At 40.8% G+C, this 23,690-nt stretch overlaps 2 protein-coding genes across 3 annotated transcripts in view; one reads left to right on the top strand and one right to left on the bottom strand.

Moving 5' to 3' along the window:
- The window catches only part of LOC100119970 (discoidin domain-containing receptor 2), an 87,742-nt gene that overhangs the window by 28,789 nt on the left and 35,263 nt on the right, over nucleotides 1–23,690 (top strand). The gene's annotated exons all lie outside the window — the stretch shown is intronic.
- Nucleotides 886–8,849, bottom strand: LOC107980525. Of its 2 annotated transcripts, none has more exons than XM_016981332.3 (3): nucleotides 8,707–8,849; nucleotides 7,657–7,763; nucleotides 886–7,589 (listed from the first exon to the last, which is right to left on the bottom strand). In XM_016981332.3, the coding sequence occupies exon 3, from the start codon at nucleotides 7,476–7,478 to the stop codon at nucleotides 1,923–1,925; it is 5,556 nt and encodes a 1,851-aa protein (XP_016836821.1). In that variant the 5' UTR covers nucleotides 7,479–7,589; nucleotides 7,657–7,763; nucleotides 8,707–8,849; the 3' UTR covers nucleotides 886–1,922. The 2 variants fall into 2 exon arrangements, with proteins under 2 accessions (XP_016836821.1, XP_031776645.1); XM_031920785.2 differs by having other exon boundaries at nucleotides 7,672–7,763.

Here is a 23,690-nt window from a genome sequence, read left to right as displayed (position 1 = left end):
GATGGCGCGCGACGACTATAATAAACTAGTCGGCAGATTGAGATTGAACGAGGGTTACTCGAGTGGATAAAGCAGTTGGGCTTAATGAGACAAATCTAATTATTCCTATCATCGGGCTTCATCAAGGCGGCGCAAGGAAAAAAAGCTGGAAAAAAGAGCGTTCAGCCATAGTTTCGCTAGATACAACTGATTATACGTCGTTGAACATTTTTTTGTCTCATAATCATCCAGTCGACCAAGAAAGTTTAAAAAATTGTGAACAGGGTTAATTTGAAAATTCGTCCGTATATAATGAAGCCGAACGCAGAATTATTCAGAGTCGAAAAAGCCTTATTCCCATCATGCTGCAACGTACTTGTTAATCTCTTCAGAAATCCATCCGCCTTCATTACTTAGCCAAGCGGTTTATACTCGTTCCGCGTAATTATTAAATTCTTGCTGCTCGAGCACACTTGCGTATTCCGTATACCTACTCTCCGCGATATCTTCTACTCCTTCATGTCAACCACTCGACGTCGAAACTCATTTGAGGAAATTTTTTTCCTCGACAAGACCGGGTGATCTTGAAACTTATTATTTTTTGCTTCTCTGCGAAGAAGAGAAAAGCTTCGACCAAGGTAATGACTCACTGTGTGGATACTTTAGTTCTTCGTCAGTGCGTCAATTATTTTGAATCAGATGTGACCGAAGAAATTACGTTTGTTAAGGAGAAGACACCACGATGGTTGTGGGTTAAAAATAGAGCAGAAGATCTATCGTGATCTTAATTCAATCGAATTGTTAAGCGAGTTGTAAAGTAATTTTGAATAAATAAGGATGTTGTTTCAAGAAGCAAACGTAATTTATGGGAATAAATGTTGGACAAAAAATTAAAAATTCACAACATTTTGGTGAATGCTGTTTATTTTTGGCGCATATAAATGATAGTAAATCATTAAAATATCACGAAATTTCGCAATCCCAAAAAAAAACTATAATACATTAAGGTAAAACGCCCAATACTTGGACAAAATGAAAATTTAGACCTATACTTGGACACTCGAATATTTGCTATTGTGATAAAATCAAAAACGTAACCTCAAAAACTAAACTGGATCAGCATTGTAAACACCATTGCTAATAATATACAAATGATTTTGATAATATTTTAACAAAAATCAATTCTCAAGAATGATTTTAAAGACTGCTCTCGAGTCCCATAAGAGCAATTTTTTCAGTATTGTCCAACTTTACCGAAAATGCAATGACCATAAAGCAGTAGTTGGACACGTTTGATTACAATGTCCAACTAGTGGGGCTAAGACCGCGTCCAAGTACTGGTTTAATCGTATCAAATGATGTCCAACTATACCGTGTTTTTATGCCACTCTTCAAAATTTATTTTTATCATAAAAACTAATTATTTGAGGTTCGTTTTTTTTTTTAAATTGAAAGTTAATTGTGTCGGCTAAACGTTGGTGTTAAAGGATTTTGATACTTTGCAATTTATCCGTCCGAAATAAATGAGCTTCTAAAATTTCTTCAAAATCTGCCCATGTATTGGGTGTTTTACCTATTATATATTTTGCATGTTTTGTGCTTAAATCTCTCGTGACAAACTTTCACACACTCAATACAAGCATTAAATGCTTATTACAAAGTAAGCGCACGAAAAGTTTGGTAACAATATAAATTTGTGTAATTCATGCATAATTCGATTAAGTCATAATAAAACACAAACTTGGTGACAAGTGAACAAAATAAAGTGTCAGATTGATTGTCGTGTGTGAAACATTGTGCAAAGGAATTATGCGAGCACTAAAAATTTAATATCTACTTTAAATATTACAGCTGCGTTTAGTCACAAATGTATTTTAAAAACAGATTTAGCTTAAAAATATTTGAACTCTAGTTAAACGATTCCATGTTTTTGTTAAATTATTTTAATGTAGCGATGACTTCTTTTGAGGCAAGTATCCTCGGTACGCAAGATTTTGCGCGGATTCGGAATCAAGATTTTTCATTATCACTGTCTTGTTTTTCCTATACTTAACTCCACTCTTTCGACAAATTAAAAGATATGCTAAAAATAAGTTATTATTATTGCAAAATGAAAAATCATTGCACAGTGGCTTATCTTCAATGGGTGATTCATCTTCTATGAATGATTTTGATATCTTCCCAAACTCTGCATGTAGAAACTGAGTATCTATTAATGTCATAGCCACGGATGCGTCGTAATTCTTAAACACCGTTGAATCTTCTTTAACGATATTTTCATCAAATTTATCGAACCACTGATTTATTTGATTCAATGGATTAAGGTACTTGAATGCTACTAAGCTGCTTTCTACCAAGTTGAAAATTGTATTTAAACAAGAAAATTTGGTACCATCTGAAGCACCACTTGTTGAAAATGAATTATTTTCTGTTTCTTCAGCAAATTTGCGTTCATCCAAACTACGACGCGGTCTCTGCGATCCCCTACTATTCTTCGAGATCTCATTGAAAAAATCAACTTTGGATAGTCCTCTAAAGTTATTTTTATTAAAGACGTCAATATAATCGGTCGTCGATATTGTTTCATCCAAAATATAATATTTGTCCATATTATCATTACATAGTTTTGCATTTCCGGGTTCGATGTGTTGACCAACTCCTTCTAATTCAATATCTATAGGCATATCAATAAATTTAGTAAGAACTGATAAATCGTACTTTTTGTTTATCCTTTTAAGTTGTATACGCCACATAGTGTATGGGCTAAGAATAGGTGTGTTATCCTTTAATATGGCAACGTTTCCATTTTCATATGCAAAGTCACTGTTTGTTCGGAAAATCAGAGGGATACTGTCATTGCTTGGGATCATGTGAATTTTATCATTGCACTTATAATAGGAATTCCCCGAGTGCGTCATTGCTATGTAAAATTGTGATATCTTCTCATTAAACTTCTTTTGCCGACTTTGAGCAGGTGTTCTGAAACGTAAAGATATCTGTTTGAATTTAACTGCATCTTTATTCAGTCCTTTCTTGATGTCCGATTTTAATAAAACCTCAAATCCAGCTAGGAGTTTTTTTATTTCGTGTTTATGTTCGTCATACTTCCAAACAAAGAACGGCCCAACCTCGGGATCATCGCTACTGTACTTAATGTTTTGTATAATTTCTGATTGTTCCTTGGGTAACTTAGCTTTACTCTTTTGAAGTTCTTTTCGCAAATTATCTATTGTATATCGAGCGTTCTGTATTACAATCGTTATATTTTCTTGTTTATAGTTGTTGAATAAATCAAGATTCGATAGATAGCAATCAGCGAATGGGTAAACATATCGTCCGAATGCTTGCACAACCTTTGTGCACTTTTCTAATACAGTATTGCTTTGTATAAACAACTTCAATTTGTCAACTTCTGCTCTCAATTTAGCGTCCTGTATATCTGTGAATATGTTGGAGTTGATTCTTTCAATGTAATTGCCCAATTCTTTTTTATCTTGGTAGTCTTGTATGCGATCATATAAGAGAATCATAGTGTTAATAGCTTCGTTTAGATAATCCATTAGATTGGCGAAATCTGCTTGTACTTTAAAACCTTTTGTATATTCTTCGAATTTGTACTTGAGATTTTTCAGCGTACTTTGTACGTCCCATTTACTTATGTCGAGACCAGCATGAGACTTGGCTTGCAACTTGCTTTGTGAATCTTTGACAAATTTGCGTACATTATTGCAAACGGGAACAATGATTTTATAAATATCTTTTTCAAATTGCTGTAATTTCTGCAGATTTTTTTCTTGCTCCTGAATTGCATCGCCAACCTTTTTAAGCTTCTTATGCTGACTCATAATATTTTGTATGCCTCCTATTGCTGGCCCACCTACTTTTAAAACATTTTGCATTCTCGCCAGATTTTTCACGTGCTTATCGTACGGATTCCATTGATTTTTCTTCACTTCGATGAGTTCAACTACTTCTGTACGGAGGTTATCTATTTTATCCATAACTTTAGGATCAAGAGCACTTTTGTTTGCAATTTGCGTATTATATTCATCTTTAGTTTCAGAAACCTTTTCTTTGATGTCTTGAAAATCATTGTCTTTGTCGTTTTTCAATACCTTTTCCAAATCTTCTAGTTGCGCTTCAAAAGCCTTTTTTTTATTGCCGTATATTTTCTCGATTGCTGATACAGATTTTGAAACTGCCTCGGGTATAACTGAAACCATATCAGCAATATTTTCCGTGTCTTTCAGAAATACATTTTCCGCAATTGTAGCTCCTGTACCTATAAATGCAGCAGCAACTGATCCTACCGGACCAAGAAGATTTAGGAACACAGATGCGACTTTTGTGATTTCTAAAAGAGTTTTCCAAACCAATGTTCTCTGCATATTCTGTTGTTGATCTTCAATTTTTTTCTTAGCTTTAATGACGTCATCTTCTCGAGAAATTGTTTCATTTATCAATGAATTTATAAGCGAATCTATTTGACTCAGACTACTCTCAATTTTCGTCATGATTGATGTCTCAATAAACGATTGAGTTTCAATTATTCTGTTCTCTATTGTATTTTGATAGTCGGCACTGTTTTTATGTGCTGAGGCATCTTCCTCAGATTTTGTTAGGGCTTCGAATTCCGATTCGACTGTTTGCAAATATTCCGATACATCGATAATCAACGAATCGGCGTAGTTATTTTTAAGGTTGTATACTTTGCTTTTAATCGCCGTAGATACGTAAAACAGTGCTTTTCTATCATCTGTCTTATTACCGTGAAGAATATTGTTGCCATAATGTTCAATTCTACTTAACAGCGACTGATAGAATGGTAAAAATGCAATTCTATTACTTGACACGTAAAAACGCTCTTCCAAATCTTGTAGCTCCTGTACATATGCAAAAGCGTCATATAAATCTTCTGTGGCATTGTTACCTTCTAATTGATCTATAAATTGTCTTAAAAAATTCTCTCTGATGCTGGGGAAATTTTCCCGAACATAGTTTTTGTAATCGTCTACAATGTTGGCTGGAGCTTCCATAACATTTACCAATGGCAATTTAATGTCTTCGTTATATTTGCCATCTGAGCCAAATTTTCCCGATGCACATTTTTTAACAAATTCTGATACAGTATTCCTCATGATTTTATCATTTTTAGACCATTGAGATGCAAGCAAATGAACACCAGGGTTCCCGGAAGCGTATATACGGTAAGACTTTCCAGGCTCTCCTGGACTGCCACCTACACCCCCTTTGCCAACCAAGCCGTTCTCCCCTGGATGATTATAAACGTGTATTCCAGAACGGTTCTCAAGTAGAATGAGTATAACTTTTTCTACATACCCTCCTACACCTCCTACACCTCCGTCACCGCCATCACCTCCTTTTGTACATTTCTTTCCCGGGTAGTCACAATATCGCGTTACTTCTCCCAATCCACAAATCCAACGTTCACGGTCGTTTGGATAATGTCCCTCAGTTCCATCTATTCCTTTGTAGCCGTTACCTCCATTTTGCCCTGGGCCACCTTTACCTCCATTCACGTAAATACTGAGATTTTCGCCATTAACAACAGTTTTGGCAATACCTATGAATCGTCCAGATGATCCGCCTGGATTTCCAGGATTACCATGTTTTCCATTTCTTTCAAGTCGGTTTTCGCTATTCTGGCCATCTTGCGCTTTGCTCAATAAACCAACTTCTCCAGGTGCACCGTCTAATACCAAGGTTCGTTGATTTATTACATCCCATGTTGGCGCCATAACAGTGAGTTGCACTTGGGCACCAGTTTTGTTGAAATCTGAATCAATAAAAACTTTATTTAAAGCAAAGATTTTTATGATTTTTGCATTTGTACAATTTGATTCGGTAGTCCATCGCTCAACATCGGCGAATTTCACAATATGGCCTTGTATCGCCATTTGGTCATTTGTGCACAATGTTTGCACGGTTTGCAACAACGTAGAACTTAATATTTCGACCAGAAATCTTATTTTGAATTCATCCAATTTCACATCTTTGATATCATCATAGTATACTTCAAGGTTCTCAGTGCTCACTGTATTCAAAAGTTTTTTCAAATTATTGATTATGCTCTGTTTTTTCAGTTCACGAGCATCGATTTGAGATAGAAATTTCGTAACTGAATTATTTGGTTTATCGATATTTTTCTGTACATCGTACTTTGACAGAATATCATTTAACTTAATTAAGAAGTCATACCACTTTACAGACTTTTTTAAGAAATCAAGTGCAGTGTTCAATTTGTTTGCCCATTTCTCTGATTCTGGTTTTATCGGGCGATTTTGCATCATTTCCACGAAGTTTAAATAATCAACATTATTTCCGATACTTTCTAGATTAGAATTGGAAATGCGTATAAGCAAATCTTTTGTATTTTGAATAAGTAGTTCTATAAAGTCTTGAGTATTCGACATTTTTGATAAGGCTGCTTTGGTGTTCGACAGTTTATCGTATACATCGAAATATTTTTGACGTAGAAATTCTATATCATTTATTATTTTTTCCTGATGTTGATAATGCTTTTTTATATCTTCGTTGATATTTTCCATGGCTAAAGCTATATTGTTATGTAATCTTTCCAAAAAACATTGCAAACTGCTCTCTGACTGTGTATACAACGTCAATTTTAAGTCATTTCCATTGGGTTGGCTGTACTTAATATCCTTCGTTACTAATTTTACCAAGCTCTTTTTATTTATCTGTAATTTTTCATTCTTGTTAATTGCTTTGCCATCTTGAGGTCTGTTAAAAATACCCACATGTATATAATTATCATCTTTTTTTTCTAATAAAATATTGATAAACTTTATTGCTTTCTTACTAAATTCTAGATTTTCATTTGCTGTTGAATATTCATTTTTTAAATCTTGTAGGACTTCCGCAATATTTTCTACAATTTTTTCATTTTCAGCTGCTTCAACATCCGTTGCTACGAGAGCTATACTATCTTCAAACTTTTCAATTTTATTTAACAGCGTGGCAGCGTACTCTATTAATAATGCAAGATCTTGTTTATCTACCGCTTTCGTAACTGACGAGAACGGTGTTGTAAAGATTATCTTAACAGAATCAGCATAATCTATAATTTTTTTCATAAAATAAGTTCTGGATACATCTTGAGCTATATTTTCTGTTTTATTAAATTCAGGAAAATCGTAAATTGCTGTATTAGATTTGGGATCTAGTGCCAAAATAGGAAAACCTATCTGCGGTTTGGAATGGGCCTTATCGTTTTCGTTTACTATTGTAAAGCTGCCGTCTTCTACTTTTTTTGACTTTAGATTCTGATTATTAGTAATGAATTGTGTGAAAATACTATTTCTCGAACCCACGTTACCTAATACTAGTACTACATCTTTGCTTATGCTGTGTCTTATAGCTTTTTTTCCCTTCTTTAAAGCGTTAAAAATTTCGTCAATCAGATCTTCGTTCATATAACAGATAGAAGGATCTCTAGAAGTCACTTCTAAATTTTCCATTCTCCAGTTATACCTTTTTTATTTCTGTGCGATCTATGATAAGTATGATTTTATTGTATTATTCCTAAATGATAAAAGCTGTATCACTGCAGTAATTCAAATAAATTGATTCTGAAATAAAAAAATTCTTAATATTTCACTTTATCTTTGAACTTTGGAAAAAGTGTATTATACTTACATGAATTTAACTTACTAATATAGAGTTTCTCTAAGTGTTTCAGCCCTGCTAACTTAGTGTTACAATTATTATTTTATTATAGTATGTGATTAAATAGTCCCTGGATCCTGAAATGAATAGATTAATTAAAATAACTACATAAAATGTAGTATACAATTTTTAAATTACAATTTTAAATGCTCTGATTAGTGCATCCAAATTGAAAAACGTTTTAACAGAATCACCCTTGAGGAGGGTCATAGTCTTTATTCAGTATAAAATGAAAAAATTAATGCCTAGGAACACACTACCAATTCATTGACATGTAGCTACATTGGATAACAGTCTGGTAGAAAATTAACCCTATTTCTGGGTAGAATTTCTGGCCAATGCGTGTTAAAATGAGGTTTATCTAAAATTACTGAAAATACTCTAAAACAAATTTCAGATAGTACTTTATTTTAAAAAATTTTGACCAAAAATTATGCCAGGGCAATTACACGATTAGAGTGTAGAATCGTCTTTCACGCGACACGTATGAAACACTGTTTTTTTTTAATTCAAGATACGTAAATTATGATTTTTTTATTTTTACGTAAACCTACACTTTACATACACTGTACCGACAGCAAATTTAACGTTCCAATGAGCAACATATTGTTCAGAAAACAAATACGTGTGCGCAAAAATACATTTCAATTATAATTTTGTTAATATAAAAAAGGTTTTGGTGCATATAATTTGACATTATAACATTGGATTTATCTGTAAGAAAAAATTTTACTTTCTAAAATTATTTAAAAATTTGTTTAAATTGGTTAATTTCAACTACTTTTTGGAAAACATATTTCATCGTTTAATAATATCTTGCTTATTGGACAAATGAATTAATTAGAAGAAAGCTATAAGTGTTGCAATAAACTGACTGCGGTATTATATTCATAATCTTGTAATAAATCTATATTTTAACATAGTCCTTAAATATTACTAAATTCATTTTCACGTTGATTTTAAATAAACTTTGAGATGGTATAATAAAATATATAATTAAAATAAAGGTATTAAAATTACCTTTTTCATGTGCGTGTAATATCCTGCTGCATCTATGATGTATTTTAACTTTTTTATTACTATTTTTGGAAAACTCTTTAGCAACAATAGGTATTCAATATAAGTAAAATGTTAATACCATATTTTTTGGGTATTTCAAAATGCGCGATGTCATACTACTTAGCTTTATAAAGACAATGTCCAACTAGCAAATAAAAAGTTTGATGACTCTGAAACCAATAAAAATTGAAGTAGAAAACACGTATTAGCTGTGCAAATGATAGCATTACACAACAAAAATGTCGTTGATAGTTTTGTCAACATTAGAAACAATACTTACAATATAACATTTTTTACGAAGTTTTAAAGCAGTAAAATAATCGGTTGATACATTTAGGTATTCATGCAGTCGCCGGATAAAAAAATTTTGAATTATGAATGTCACCATGGCATTTTCATGTATTTCTCATGAAAGGTTGTGTCTGACGTTCCCAATATTCAAATTGAATTTTTCTTTAATGATGAAACTTATAAATGGCAAGTGAGAAATACGCGACAAAAAAGTATTATCCGTACATCAAGAGTGAGTCGATCACGGTTTGAAACATACCCACGCAAAAGAACAAAAAGTCGCCTTATTTAGGCCTCATCAGCGTATTATTAACTGTTCATCAAACATTTTCTCCTAAACCTAATTGGCGTGGGCGAAAAGCAACAATTCCGCAAGAGAGCAGATTGCGGTTTCTCAGGCTTGGATTCAGCAATCAGGCTTTAATAATCGTCTAATGCCGCATCTCCTTGATCTCCATATGAGTCTTTCTTGGTTTCCGCTTCGTCCTATAAGGGAAAAGATAAAAAACCAGCCATCGAGGAAAAAGCCGCGTGCTTTTGTTCGCTCGGTCACTCGAAACTGAGTTTTATAGATACGTAGAGAGAGAGAGAGAGAGGGAGAGAGAGGGAGAGAGAGAGATGATATTTTAAAATATTTAGTGAAAAGGCTACTCTATATCAGTACTCTAGATGCTGAAACTATACTGATCAAGTCTACATCGTCTATGCAGGAGCATCGACGCCTACTGATTAATCCCGTTGCAGAATAGATGAACCGCGTCGAAATTGCACAGGAGCTATGTATAATAAATATCTCTGCTCGAGGAATCACTAATTAATCAACATTGACTTGAGCAAATTCATTTGATATCCGTATTTTCTATTTATTAGCCAAATTAAAAGTTTAAATCCGAAAATCTATCGTATCTTAAGGTGAAAATTCGCAGTTAAAGCCACCTCTTCTAATTTATCGCAGCAGTATTTGTTGTTTCTACTTTCTCTTCGCTTTCAAACTCCCCCGCTCAATCTAATCTCGCACTTTTATATCCGTTTACATGCACTACGTGTTCGAAAAGTTGACCCCCCGCCAACATCCGCGCGAAAATTGAAGATGAAATTCCAATCGCCGATAACTCAAAAACATTCGCATTCAAAATCGCTTCGGTCAATCTCGCAGCTCAAAAACTTCAACCCGGAAAACTTTAAAGTTCCTCGTGCGAGTAGTAGGGTACATGGAACGAAGGTATAGAAAATAAAGACACTCAGCTCCGCGGGAAATCCGAAAAAGCAAAGTCTGTCCCGAGATAGAGAGGATCTCGGATATCCATTGTACGCCCCTAGCTGGACTGCTCGCCTCGTTATGGTAAATGGCTCGTCATCGGGCTGAACAAACAGGCTACAAAGCGGCAGCTCTAGCGAACGCACTCGAAAACGCCCGCCTCGAGAGACCCTCGACTGTGCACCTACCCGAGAGATGCTTGTACAGGTGCGAGCACGTGTGTGTGTGTGTTAGTCATCGAAAGATGGGGTGATGATGACGAAGTGCAAGGAGCTGCTTTATTTTTCTCGAGTTGAGAGGGTGTTTTTTTACACGTCAGGAATTATTTTACGTTTTTACAAAATGTTTGAATAATGACAGAAAAGTCTAAGCACCAGTCTCTCATGCACCAGTTCAACGAAATGAGTTTCGCGATTACGACAGGCATCAAACGAGTAATTATCATCTCGGCAACCCTTGGCAGAGGCTGATACCTAGAGATATAGCAAGTTGCAAAGCCGCGCGGTGAAAAATTTTATATCGAGCTTGGCTGTTTATGGGATATACCAAAGTAGTGTATATCCGCTACTTTTCTTTTTTCAAAAGCGAAAAAATTTGTAATTTAACAGACTTTCTCAGGGACGTGTTCGCGATGTTTCATTTAACTCGATGTCAAAGGACACGGGCTGATGATATCCGCTGAAATTTTTTTCCGCTTGAATTGTTAATCTTGTCGCGCGTGACAAGATACTTAATTATTTAAAAAGCACATACTCCGATGTGCCCGTTTTGTTTGCAGCCTCTCATTTTTCATTAAATCTTCGTCGTGTACTGCATCTTTGCATCGTCGAGGATAGCGTAAAAAGGAGTTTATTAGTAATTAAAGCCTTTCAGCACGGAATGGAGAGAACGGAATTTTTGCCTCGTTATAATTAACATCGCGAGTCTTTGATACTGCGCGCCCTTCTCCACGATGTTTTTATGTTAGCCGATTAAACTCCCGACTTTAATTACGAAATGCTCTTATCCTTGCCTCTTATAACCTGAAACCGAATCAGCTGATCGAGTCGATTGTGTACCCCCTTTTTTCAATACCAATGCCTTGAGAAAGGCAGACGAAAGAGTTCGATTGTTAGCCGACCTTAATTTTAGTAAGGTATTTGATTTGACATTTTACGTCCTCGCTTACGCCCTTGAATTCTCGAAATAACAGCACGACATAATACACGCACACATAATACGTGCGAATGCCAGCATCTCTCCCCGCGAGTACAGCATATACACGCTCGAGCCATCTAATTACAAATCCGTAATATCTGCCCGGCATAAAAGCAGCAGCAGCGCCTCTCGTCCCAACTCTCCCTCGCTCCGAAACTTTCAACTTTCATCCTTCCTCTCGCCGAAAACTCGCTCTCCAGGCGAAAGATGAACCGTCCGTCGAGCGCAAACTCCTCCTCTCATATCTCCCGTCCGTTTCTAAGTTGATGCGCGCTAGGGCTCGAGATTTTGGAAATGACGAGAGAGAAACAGCCGAGCGTAACAGAAACAAAGAAACTCGTATGAGAGAAAATCTAATCTGACCGGGACAGCTTTCACGAGCCCCGGTCAAAGCTACTCTCGAGCCCGAGGGATGGTGTGACCGGTATTTTCGGACCGGATGTGCACAAAGCCAAAGCGATGTTGTCCGAGGGAGTTATTCGCCTTGGCTATAGCCTGCTGTATTCGTGCGCAGGGCGTTACACGCTATTCTTTCCTCGACTTGTTGACGAGAAAGTTTTAAACTGGACCGGCTCTTGTGTGGAGCCCGACATCGAGGAAAGCTGCTGGTTCTACTGCTGCTGCTTTGCTGTTCGAGTTACCGACTTGTCGTGAATAGATGAATAGGCGATGTGTGCTGATGTCGCGTATGGAGCTCGGACTTGTTAGGTTTGAGTAAACACGATGAATCGTTTTCTTCTTTTTTTTTTTACCTTTCGGAAGTTTACAGTCTACATCATTTTGAGCACGTGGTTCTGCATACGATTGCGAATTTTGCATTTTCTTTTATTTTAGTACAGCAATAATTATGTACGATGAGAAATGTTTCACAAAGTCTAGCAACGTGAAATGCTTAAGAATAAAGTACAAGGAAAATGTATTTACTTGTCGTGAAAGTTTGCACGACGTTAATACAATAAAAGTCTAAGTAACGTTTATCGAGGCATTGAAAATAATGATAAACAAAATTGTTTACTGTAACTGCGTGAAGCACTTGCGTTTTAAAAAAATTATTTTAAATTATTCTCGAATGTTTCGAAGCGCCCTCTTCTTACCCGCGAATGCACAGCGCTATAGTATAAACTTTTTCACACGTCGTGCAACCGGTCTTGCATAAAAAACGTTGACGACTAACTTGCACGTAACTCGCTGCAAACCAAGGCTCATTTATAATCCTTATTTTAAATAATACCTAAGTTGTTCCTAAATACACAAAGTATATTCCAACTGAAATTCATACATTATTACATCCTTTAAAAATTACATCGCACCACTTGAACAAACTTTCGTTCACGAATAATTCCGTCGGGAAAATTCAACACCCCCCACGGCTCCAAAACAACGACACAATAAATACACTCCCCGCTGCAATAAGCTCGCGTAGTTGTACACACACACACACACACACACAGGGTGAGAATCGATTAAGCCGGTATATAGAGGCGCGCATCAGGTGCGAGCTGAAATTCTAAGAGAGAAAGGACTATACTCTCGAGCGACCGAACAATCTCACCCTCGGCCAATTCCTCTCGTTATACGTTCGAACGCGTGGTACGGCGCGCTAGCTGCCGGGCAAACTTTTAATGGCTTCTTTCCAAGTGTTTCTTATATACAATATACCCTGTACGAGAGGAGCGAACGACGCGGGCCGCGTATACGCGAGCGCATTTTAACGAGATACGGCATCGCGTCCGTATATATTGCGAAAATTTCGCGCCGGAGATGGATGAGCGACGAGATATTATAACACCGGCGGGCTTTTCATGCGGGACGAAATTGTTTTACACTTCGAACGCGGCCAAGCGGATCGTTGCGTTTTTCGTGGACTCGAAATAAGCATAAGATTCTGCGTAAGTAATTGAGCTCGGTGACTGGTCAGCCCAAAAAGCACCGTATAACACATACGATCCAAATCTCCAGAAACTTCCGTCCCATCTCTCGGAGGCACTGCTCTCCGCAATCTCGATTCTCATCTCGCATATCCGCCGAGCCTACATTCTACTTTCGACATCCGAGGAAAATCAAGACACACATAAGCAGCTCCAGCCTATGCCTCAACGTCGAAACTCGCTCCTTCTCTATTTTCCAGTATAAGTCGCGCGCATATCGCGGATGCGCGGCTGCGCGCATAAACAACCCACATAAATACGATCTACGGCTCTATCGCGCGCGACGAGTCTCCCTCTCACGTACACATAGACGCGCATTGCACGAGAAAGCCTTCGGCACGGAAATCGCGGCAGCGCTGCGAGGAGGCGAATAAATATGCTGCCGGGCGAGTTATAGGACGAGACGCGCGGGTTTGTGATATTGCCTCTGAGTATATACTGCTGCTACTGCTGCTGCTGTTTGATTGCGAAGAAATTCCGGTGGATCATGTAAACTGGCTGAAGGAGTTGAGGCTACTGCTGCTGTTGTTTTTGGCTGCGGGACGTAAGAAACGGGATCGTTTATTAAGGGATGATTCGTGGCCGATCGATGGAGAGATCCGGGTTTATGTGATTGGAAGGAAAGACATAAAACTAGCACAATTACGAAAACTACGCCACTCAAATTCAAATATTCCGCATCAATCATTCCAGCCCGCTTCCGAAATGCACTTCACGGAATATCTCACCTCTTCCATTCCCTCTCGAATCTTCGAAGCAGCAGTGTACAACACTCGTCTCCTCGTAATCCAGGTCCTGCCGGTGAGCTCCGAAAGTGCAGAGACGTAGGGTGGCCGTCACATATGCAGCGACACTCGCGCTGCGCGACTCGGAGTCCGATTAGGAGATCAGAGACGCTGGAGCACCGCAAGCTCTCCCTAACCGCGAGACGTCGGCTGGCTGTTTTACGCTACGGACGACCGCTGGATTTTCCATTTGCGACTTTGTGTAGCTGAGTGCACGTGGCTCGACTTTTTCCTAGAGTATAGCCGCTGTGGCTTTCTTTTTCTGTCTGCGCTGGACCATCCAGTCGGTCTGCCGCGAATGCTTTATTTACGCGGATGTGAAGAAATCGGTTCGGCAGTAGGTACTTGCGGAACGAGTAGTAACAGCCGAGTGTAGTCGGGCGGCGTAACTTCGTTAACACGCCTGGCGTAGAACTCAACGACCCCGGCGGAAAATCACTTGTAGGTGCATTAATGCGACGACCTTTCGACGATCTCTCGAACTTTTCCGTATACTCTTTGCAATAAAAGGGAAAATCTCTCTCCGCAAGAAAGAAAGTTGGAGAAGTCGAATTAAACGTAATCCGATGCCTCCGCGGCGAAAAACGAAGGAAACTTTTCTATCTCTCTCCTCTTCCTTATTCTGTTTATCTTCCGCTTATTATCCCGAGAGCAGACCTTGGTGTCTCGTTGTCATCCTTCTCTCGGCTCGTATAATTCCGCGTCTCCTCACTTTGAAGAAAGACCGAGAGTCTGCAGCAGTAAAACCAACCCTTTGTGATATCTCTCTTTCTCTCGATCAACGATTCTGTATCGCTTTTTGATGCGCTTCGTTTTTCATAGCTTCGGGCTCGACCTTTGAAAAAAAACTGACATGCGCATCCACCGCAAAAGCTTCGCCTCAAAGTCGCTTTACAACATCGTTAATAGCTCCGTCTGTTTTTTTCTCGTACCGACTCGTCGTTCAACATCGATTACTCCCTGATGTAATTCATTTATTTGCAAACAGTCGCGCATACGGAGCTCCATTCCATTTCACTGCGAAAGGCATAATAACGGTAATCGGGACAAGCCCGGCAAATGATACTACCAGCGTAGCTGTACACACGAGAGCCGTATCCAGAAGCAGAATAGAGAGAGAGAGAGAGAGAGAGAGAGAGAGAGAGAGAGAGAGAGAGAGAGAGAGACGGAGCGTGATAGCGTTAACGGCTCGAACATGGCTCCGAGCGCTATTCGTGTTTTTGAAGTCCGCCAGACAGCGTATAGCGCCGTGACGCGGATCGAAACGTCGCGGATGTGTGCGCAACTCGTTGGATTTTGACCGGGAAATTTGCGTGGAGCGAATTTCTCTCGCGTTTTTTTCCGAAGAAAATTCGCACGGAAATAAAGTTTCGAAGAGATCTAGTTTTTACGCGTGCGTGGCATTTGAATGAATATCGGGCTGTATAGGATTGCTTCAATTTTAGAAAACTGTCTGACGCGAGCACGGGTAACGACGTCTGGAAGCTTTGGAAATAATAGGCGATCGAATATTGACGAAATGGTCGATATAATGTCTATCCAGTTGATTGTTCTAAATATATATTTAACCTAACCTCGTCATCGAATATCCGACGGTATAGAATAAGCGCATAAAACCCAAACTCCTGCAATAAAGAGCTCAGCTCTCAATCAGCGCTTTAAAAAAGTCAGCCACCATAGATCACAGAGACGCGTGCGGGCGTGTGACGCCGTCACTCAGACCGTCGGCTCAGATAAAAACACTCGGCTGCAATAACGAAGAATAACGAGAATAACTGTTGATTCCCGGGGATAGGCCGTTCATCAAATGCTTCTCTCCCTCTTGCTTTATATAGCTCGATCGCGTCCGCGCATGCAGGTCAAAGGCCGCTTCTCGCCCTCCAGCCCTCGCAGAACATTTTCATTTCGATAAATGCCTGCGTGCCGCGTTCGAATCGATGTAGGCAAGCTCCGCCGACAAAGCTCCGTGTACATGCATGCGAGCTGTATCGGAGCGAGAGTAGGTTGAGGTGACGCTACGGTCTCACTCACTTTCTCGCAGCCGCGCGTCAAGCTCAGCGAAGCTATTTCGAGACTTGTTTTTGACTACTCAGGATATGTGCGCCTGGCAAACCGAAGCTTTGTTCGGTGCTTTTCATACGCGAGCTTTAATGAGTTTTCTCTGTATTCGATTTGCAAAGAATTGTTATTAACGAAACGGCTTCGTTAATTGAAGACTAAACGTGGACAGATATAAACAGACATAAACAGACGGCGCGCGATTGACAAAATGATCCATTGACGTTTATGGAAACCTGAGCCAATATTCCATACAGGCATCAAGTGACCATCTGTATGGACTCCGAAACTGATTAATCATACACTGTTCCCGCTAATAGAGCAGCGCGTTAATAATGCAGAACTAATCACGCAGCTGACCCAGATTATTTACCATTAATTGGAATGCTTTGATCGCTTTTAAAAAGTTGCATCTCTCAACAAATACTCCGGTAATAACAACCCAACAACGACGCAGTACTCCATACCCCAATCGAATTCCAATCCACGACCCAGAGCCGCGCACTCGATAAAAACCAAAGCCCCGCGCACCTACGCAAAAATGATTCTCCCGAGAAGAAAACCATTATCCCACTTCTACATCCAGTCTCGAGACACAACTGTATCCGTCCTCTCGCTCTCTACTCCTTTCCTCGGCGCACGAGCCTTCCCTCTTCGCTATCGAATTGCAAACAAGCGCAGCGATGATCCAATAACGCGACGCGTACACGTGTGGCACGTACAGCACTCGAATTTCCATGCAGGAACGGAATGAAAGAAAGGCCGGGGGGGGGGGGAGTGCGGATACAACGAGACTTTACGTGGATGTACGTGGGTCGAGCCGAGGAAGGAAAATCAAGATTAAGGGAGATTTTCCGAGGCAATTGCGTCTACAACGATGATCGCGTATCCATGCCTTCTTATACGGACTGCTTGTTGTGTGTTCGAGTATTTTGTATAATTGGTTTATTTCGAAGCTGTGTGTCTAGAATGTATAACCTCGATATCCAAATATCGAGCTGAGTTATTTATTTACCGGATTAGCTCACGTTTCGGTATTAATTTTGAACGTACACCTATTCATTTATTAGTAGCAATGCCGAAATTACTGCGCAACGACTCGCATTTATTAACATCCACCGCATATCGATAGATCCTATCCGTCGTACATTCGTCAGAACAAGCATCGAAAAGCACTCGCGCGAGAGCGAATATTTGCGTTTCCTCGAATGCAAGATAAGCCAAAAAAATACAGTCAGCGCACTTATGGAATCGGCGATTTGCCTCGTCTGAATTATGAGGTGCTTCGGTATTCATTAGCTTGATTCCGGGGAATTTTGATTTTCTGTCGGAGCTCTCTCACGGTTATTTAGTCCTGACCTACTGGCGCCCGCCGAACCAGACACGCGATCGAGTATTTTTCCTGTAGTCGGTAATTTCGGAAGCTCGCAATGCCACACCACCAGCCTTTCCATTTCTGATTCGACGCCTGGGTAAGTATAACTCGTGTATTCCACGAGTTTCAGCTCTAAACCTACTCTCTAATAAAGCTTCGCTCCTCAAATCGATATTTTTTTTCTTTTAGTACACACATGCTCTTCGAATAAATGCATACCAACAATTTTGATTTATATTTTCCGCTTGGAAAAGAGAAAAAAAGCTCTCCGCGCCCCACACCAGAGAGCCGTAAACCGCTCGCGCAGTGATACGTGGCGAGGCAGGGGCGTTAAGTTTAAAAATCAATGAATAATATTTACCCGGAAAATAACAGAGACTCGCCATAAAACTCGACGCTTCAATTTTCAGCGCGACTTTAGCGCAAAGACAGCCCCCAGAGCGACGATAATAAAATTCAAGCGTATAGCGCATATCAGTAGTTATAGTCGGTGGAAAAAAGAATCCAGTATTATATTCCAGGGCTTCGCTGGCGGTCGGACGGATTCCGCGAATATATGCCCGAAGCGAGAGGCATAAAGTGCCCTTGTCTTATATGTATACATATGTATACTAGAAACGGCTGCTGGGGTAGCAGTGGTACAGAGGCGGCAATTTTACAACTAGCTAATCAGGCTTCCCTTTCAAAATATGGAAATGCGGAATCCCCCTTAATCCTTTAATACGCGCCGGGCCGTACGCGTGTACCGAGTATAGCCCCTCTAGCTCTATAATGGCGAACTCGCGGAGAGTCGCTCTGACGAAAGCTCGTTACGTATTTCGCTCTTTTTTTCGCGGTTCGTTTTCTTGCTCTCTGGTGCTGTGTGGGCTCTCCTCTGTACGGCTATTACTTTTTTTGGAAATTTATCTATTTTTCGATATTTGTACATATACAAATATTGTTAAGAATTTATCGAAAAATTGTTTTCACGTATATAAATACCGAGAATATACTTTGTGTCAGGACGAAATTTTTCGTTACGAATTCATACGCTGGCTGGGTTATAAATTAAACAACGAATAATCGATGATCCGACGATTCCGATTTAGCCTCCTCCATGTGCGAGCGTTACGCCAATTATTAGCAATAATAACCAGCTCGTCGATCGATTCGAAAGCCGTTTCTGGTCTCGGAATCAGTTTTAAATAATGATGAGTCCTCATTCCTAGCTCCAGCGCCATATTCGCGAATATCGTAGAGTCGATGCCGCTCTAGCCCGCCCAATTTGCCCATTTCAATTTCCAAACGGGAAATAATCTCCGACTAGCTCTACAGCATGTATATTGCAAAAGGATCCCTCAAGAATATTCGAGCTGTGCTTAATTGCACCTCATCAAAATGTACGAAATCGATCCGGAAAAAAGCCCCCTTACACGCACATCCGCGATCCTTCAAAATTCCCACGCAAACTGCCATCCCTCCTATTTTCCCTTTCCCGCGGCGTATTTTCCAAGCGCGGGGCACTTCGTTTCTCTCGTGGAAAAGAAAGTTCCTCTCAAAAGTAGTGCAAATGAGGTGAACTGTGCTTTTTAACGAGTTGCCGACACACGCACGTCTCGCTATTACGCGCAATTCCAAGTCCGCCGAAGGGGGCGGCTCTCGCGAAAAGTAGTTTTTGCGTGAGCGGAACACCTTACCTTTTTCCCAGAGAGAGAGAGAGAGAGATAGAGAGAATTTTCGTACTCGAGTTTACGAGCGCGCAGGCATATGAGGTGTAATGAATTGTGCGCCGAGAGCTTTCATAAACTTCAATGACTCTTGGATGGAGATTATTACACCGGCTTATAGGTCGTATATTTCGGAGGAATTCTATGGAATGCACTACTGTGAAACGCTTCGCCGGCAGAATGTTCTAAAACGCGCAGCTCCGATGAAATGGGAGAAAATTTTAATTAAAAGCCAGTTTATAAGCGCGCGCGCGAGAGAGAGAGAGAGAGAGAGAGAGAGAGAGAGAGAGAGAGAGAGAGATCTTCCAAGGCAAACCGTCTCGATCGAGATTCGCGCGTACAAAAATTATCCTCGTTATACGCAGACGATTAACCATTAACGAAGCAGAGACAATGACTCGCGGCGAAAAAGAGCACCTCATTTAATTGCGCGATTCTTCATTGTTCGCGTGAGCATTTATCTTTCTGTAGCTCTCGTCATTATTTCGGTTATCCAAAAACACGCGAGCACAGTCCACCGGCCGGAAGCGCGACGTTTTAATTCTAACAATTATCTCGATGTCGATACCTGCAGTGTGTCCACTTCACGCTTGTTTGCTTAATGGTTAGTTATTAATTAAACTCGATTGGACATTTCGAGGACTTGCTATATCTCGAAATCGTTGTCGGGTAGATCGCGTTGTTTAGAAAATCACTACAGCGAGGCCGAGCAATTTCACGCGCGAAATAAGAGTCCGATGCTCCGAAGCGCGCGAGCAAACTGCCAAGCGTCCCAATAACCCGTGCAAATCACCCGGAAGTAAGCAACTTCTGGCAACGGGTAAACCACCGGCGGCGCCTCCCTCCGAACGAATTCCATAACTGCTACACGTCCAGAATGCAAACAAAGAGCTCCCGGGCTGGATTCCTCGGCGCGTTCGATAGACTGTATAGCCTTATACGCGCGTATACAGTCGAACCTCGCGAACATTGTTCGAGCACCTCCGAGGTCTCGCACCTCTTGCCGTCTTGGCAGCGGTAATTCTCGAGAGCAAGTTAACTTATTGGACCAAGTCATGCGACGGTAGCTGTACAGTAGTCTGCAAGACGAACGCACGGCTGTAGCGGCGGCGTTTATGCTCGGATACGTTATAAACCGAGAATCGCGTCAAGTCGTGTGTGACAGCTCGAGAGAGAGAGAGAGAGAGAGAGAGAGAGAGAGAGAGAGAGAGAGAGAGAGGGAACAATAGGGATACCTGCCGCAGCGTTGCGCCGCTCGAGATAAGGCGCAGCACCCGTCTTTCGATTGGCTAATGAGCTTAAGGGAGCGCGAAGGAGTTATACGGCGTGTGTCGAGCTGCATGGGCGGTGTTTCGGAGGAATCTCCGGAGAGCAGGAATGCGATGCTCCGGGGGGCGGATGAGATTTCGCGCGAGAGGGTGCGAAAAGAGCGAGGGGTGAGCGCGCGAAATTCCGGGGTATAACACGCACTGGCTGCTTGTGTGATTTCGTCGACTACGCGCTTTTTAATCTCGGCTCTATCATTCATCGGAGGAACAGGAAGAAAGTAGGTGGCGCACGAGTTCTTGAACGCAAAGTAGGCTTAAGCTCGAAAGCTGTGCAGCGCGCAACGGCGTCGTAAAAAAAGTATGTCGTGCGGGGCTGTAAGCTACAGGGACACGCCGGGAGAGAGAGAGAACTGGGACACAATCGCGCGGGCAGGTCAATTGTTCTTTGCTGCGCCTGACTTTGTCTCATTACTTCGGATTGGCCGCTCGTAGACAATGGCTCGATAATACGCTTATCCTGCTTTTCAACTCTCCCCAGAGAGCTCCTCTTTCTTTCTTAGCGTCTCTGCGCCTCACTTTATTATCTACATCTTCGAGGCGAGTCTCTCTCTTACTCTTTTTACACCGTCTTACGCTATTTTTCACTGGGATTTCTTCTAGAGCACGTCGTTGTACACAATGGTGGCGGGGACGATTATTTTTTAATGATGAGATGTTTGCTGATTCCGTTGTACACGGCTACTCTTTTTCAATGATTGACTACATTTTTTCGAGTATCTAAGCCTTTTCTTTCCTTAGAACGTCATTCATTCGCTCGTTTCTCTCGAGCACGGGGTCATCAATTTTTTCCGTCTTCCGGGGAAGATATACACGGAGAGGATCGCGGCGCGAAAAGTCGCTGGGAATGAGGGTCTCCAGCTCTCTCTCTCTCTCTCTCTCTCTCTCTCTCTCTCTCTCTCTCTCTCTCTCTCTCTCTCTCTCTCTCTCTCTTACTCGCTAGAGAGGAAAAGAGAAAGATCGGCAGCATTGTTGCAGGTGAGTTATGGAATCGGTTCGTTCGCGCCGAGGGTCTTTTAAAGTTTCATGCTTTACTTTACACTCTGTAAAGAAATCCCCGGCGTCCCGGCCGTTTTATAATGTCAATTTCGAAGCCTTTACTACTGCCCGAGCCTTTCACTGTGCTCTCTTTGGCTATATATACGGGCTCGTAAATTAGTGATGTTTAGAGAACGAGGGTAAACAAATTTAAAGACCGTTTTACGATTGGACCCCCCGGCGAGATAGTTATCCGCGTGGATCGAAGTCACAGTACGATTTCAAAGAAAATTTTGTTTTCGATTGGATTTTCTGTTTTATGCTCATGGGAGAGCGATTGAGGCTGATGGGCTTCCATCAAAGGCTTTATTTCTTCTGTTGTAAAATCTTCGATCTCGCGCCGGAGCGATTGACACGATTTTATTGATAGAGATGAGATTAATGTGAAGCACCTATACTTGCGATTTATTTCTGTCATTTCCGATAGCTGGCGTCGTTGGTCTAATTTTCAAAGGAAAAATCAATCGTGACTTTCATACTTAATGTCCTCCGGTGCCGCGCGAAATGTGTTAAGATAATGTTATTTCAAAATTATGAAGCCCAGAGTCTATCATGAATTTCCATGAAAACTCATTGCAAAGTACAGTATTCCAGCGCCGTTAAACATTCTTGGGATTTTCAAAGTAATTATAACCAAAGTGTACTTTTATTTATAATTTCACAGACAATATTAATCAACTACGACGAGTAAAATAAACTTTACCTTTACGAAGATTTCTCTCAAAAATAACTGCGACCTATTTTTTATCAGAAAAAAAATCGCCACCCCCGCACCCACACCTGCTAATAAACGTCAGCAGGTGCGAAAAGCTCTCCTCCGACAGCCTGCAGCCGATCAACCTCATCCTTGGCAGGCTCCGGAAGAAGTTGTTTCTCCGCTTCTTCAATATTCCGATCAGCTGCAGGATCCACTAGTCTCTTCGAAAGTCCCCAACGCGTCACCCTCGCTCATTTTACGAAGTCTACGAGAGGAAGACGTCGTCGTCATACGGAACTGTCCCTACTCCGTCTCTCTTTTTCCCTTCTTTTTCTTCGGGACGCGGTTATTACTTCTGGCGACACGGCCACGTTAATGGAAAAGAAATGGCTGAACTCGGCGGTGATTGAATCTGACTCTCTCTCTCTCGCTCTCTCTCTCTCTCTCTCTCTCTCTCTCTCTCTCTCTCTCTCTCTCTCTCTCTCTCTCTCGTTCTATTTCGCGGAATGAAAAATGTCGCGCACCGTGGAAAAATAATTAACGAGCAATCAGATTTCGCGCGGGGCTATGACTGCGAGTAGAGACTCCGAGCTCGCATTAATTGGAATATAAAATTGTTTTCAATTAAATGCCGTCTCTGTCGGGCTTTCGCTCGAGCTTTGAACGCGCCTTCGCGAGGAGTTCTTGGAAGTAAGAAATTCGCTCCTGCGTCTTATTCGTTAGAAAAAGAGGACTATGATGTGCTTTGGTTTATAACTCTTGATTTTCACGAGCCTTCAAGGCTTCGTCTTGCTATTATACTTACGGACGTATCGCAATTTTATTGAAATAGAGCCTTTGGCCCGGTAATTTTGATCTCGTGTGTAATGGGAGTCGAGATAGGTGGGCGTATCGTTGTGCAGTCGAGCGACGCCAGCGCCTATTCATCAGGCGATGAATCATCATTCACACGAGGGCTGCGATAGCGCGATAGTGTGAATTACACCGCAATTATAATTTAATTAGAGCATAGCATAGACATCCACTGTAAACTTGTTGAAAATTCTCGTCGTATTTTTCCAACGAGTTGATTTTCACGATTTTTACCGTAACTGGTGATCGCCATCCCCCGGCCCCGACGCTTTCCTCGCTTTGACATCGCCCAAACAAACCGGTCAAACTCCGGGCCTCGCCCCGTAAAAGCGTAGCGTCAGCAGCGAGTCTCTCTTACAATCGAAAACTGTCACGGGCGAAATCGAAAAGCCGAAAACTTCCGGCAAATTTAATATCCCGCGAGCTAACTCTCTC

The sequence above is a fragment of the Nasonia vitripennis genome, chromosome 1, assembly GCF_009193385.2.
Source record: "Nasonia vitripennis strain AsymCx chromosome 1, Nvit_psr_1.1, whole genome shotgun sequence".
Taxonomy (NCBI): domain Eukaryota; kingdom Metazoa; phylum Arthropoda; class Insecta; order Hymenoptera; family Pteromalidae; genus Nasonia; species Nasonia vitripennis.
This window is presented reverse-complemented; position numbering and strand designations above follow the sequence as displayed.

Excerpts from the sequence above, each read along its gene's own strand:
- LOC107980525 (XM_016981332.3), bottom strand. The coding sequence starts at position 7,478 with ATGGAAAATTTAGAAGTGACTTCTAGAGATCCTTCTATCTGTTATATG.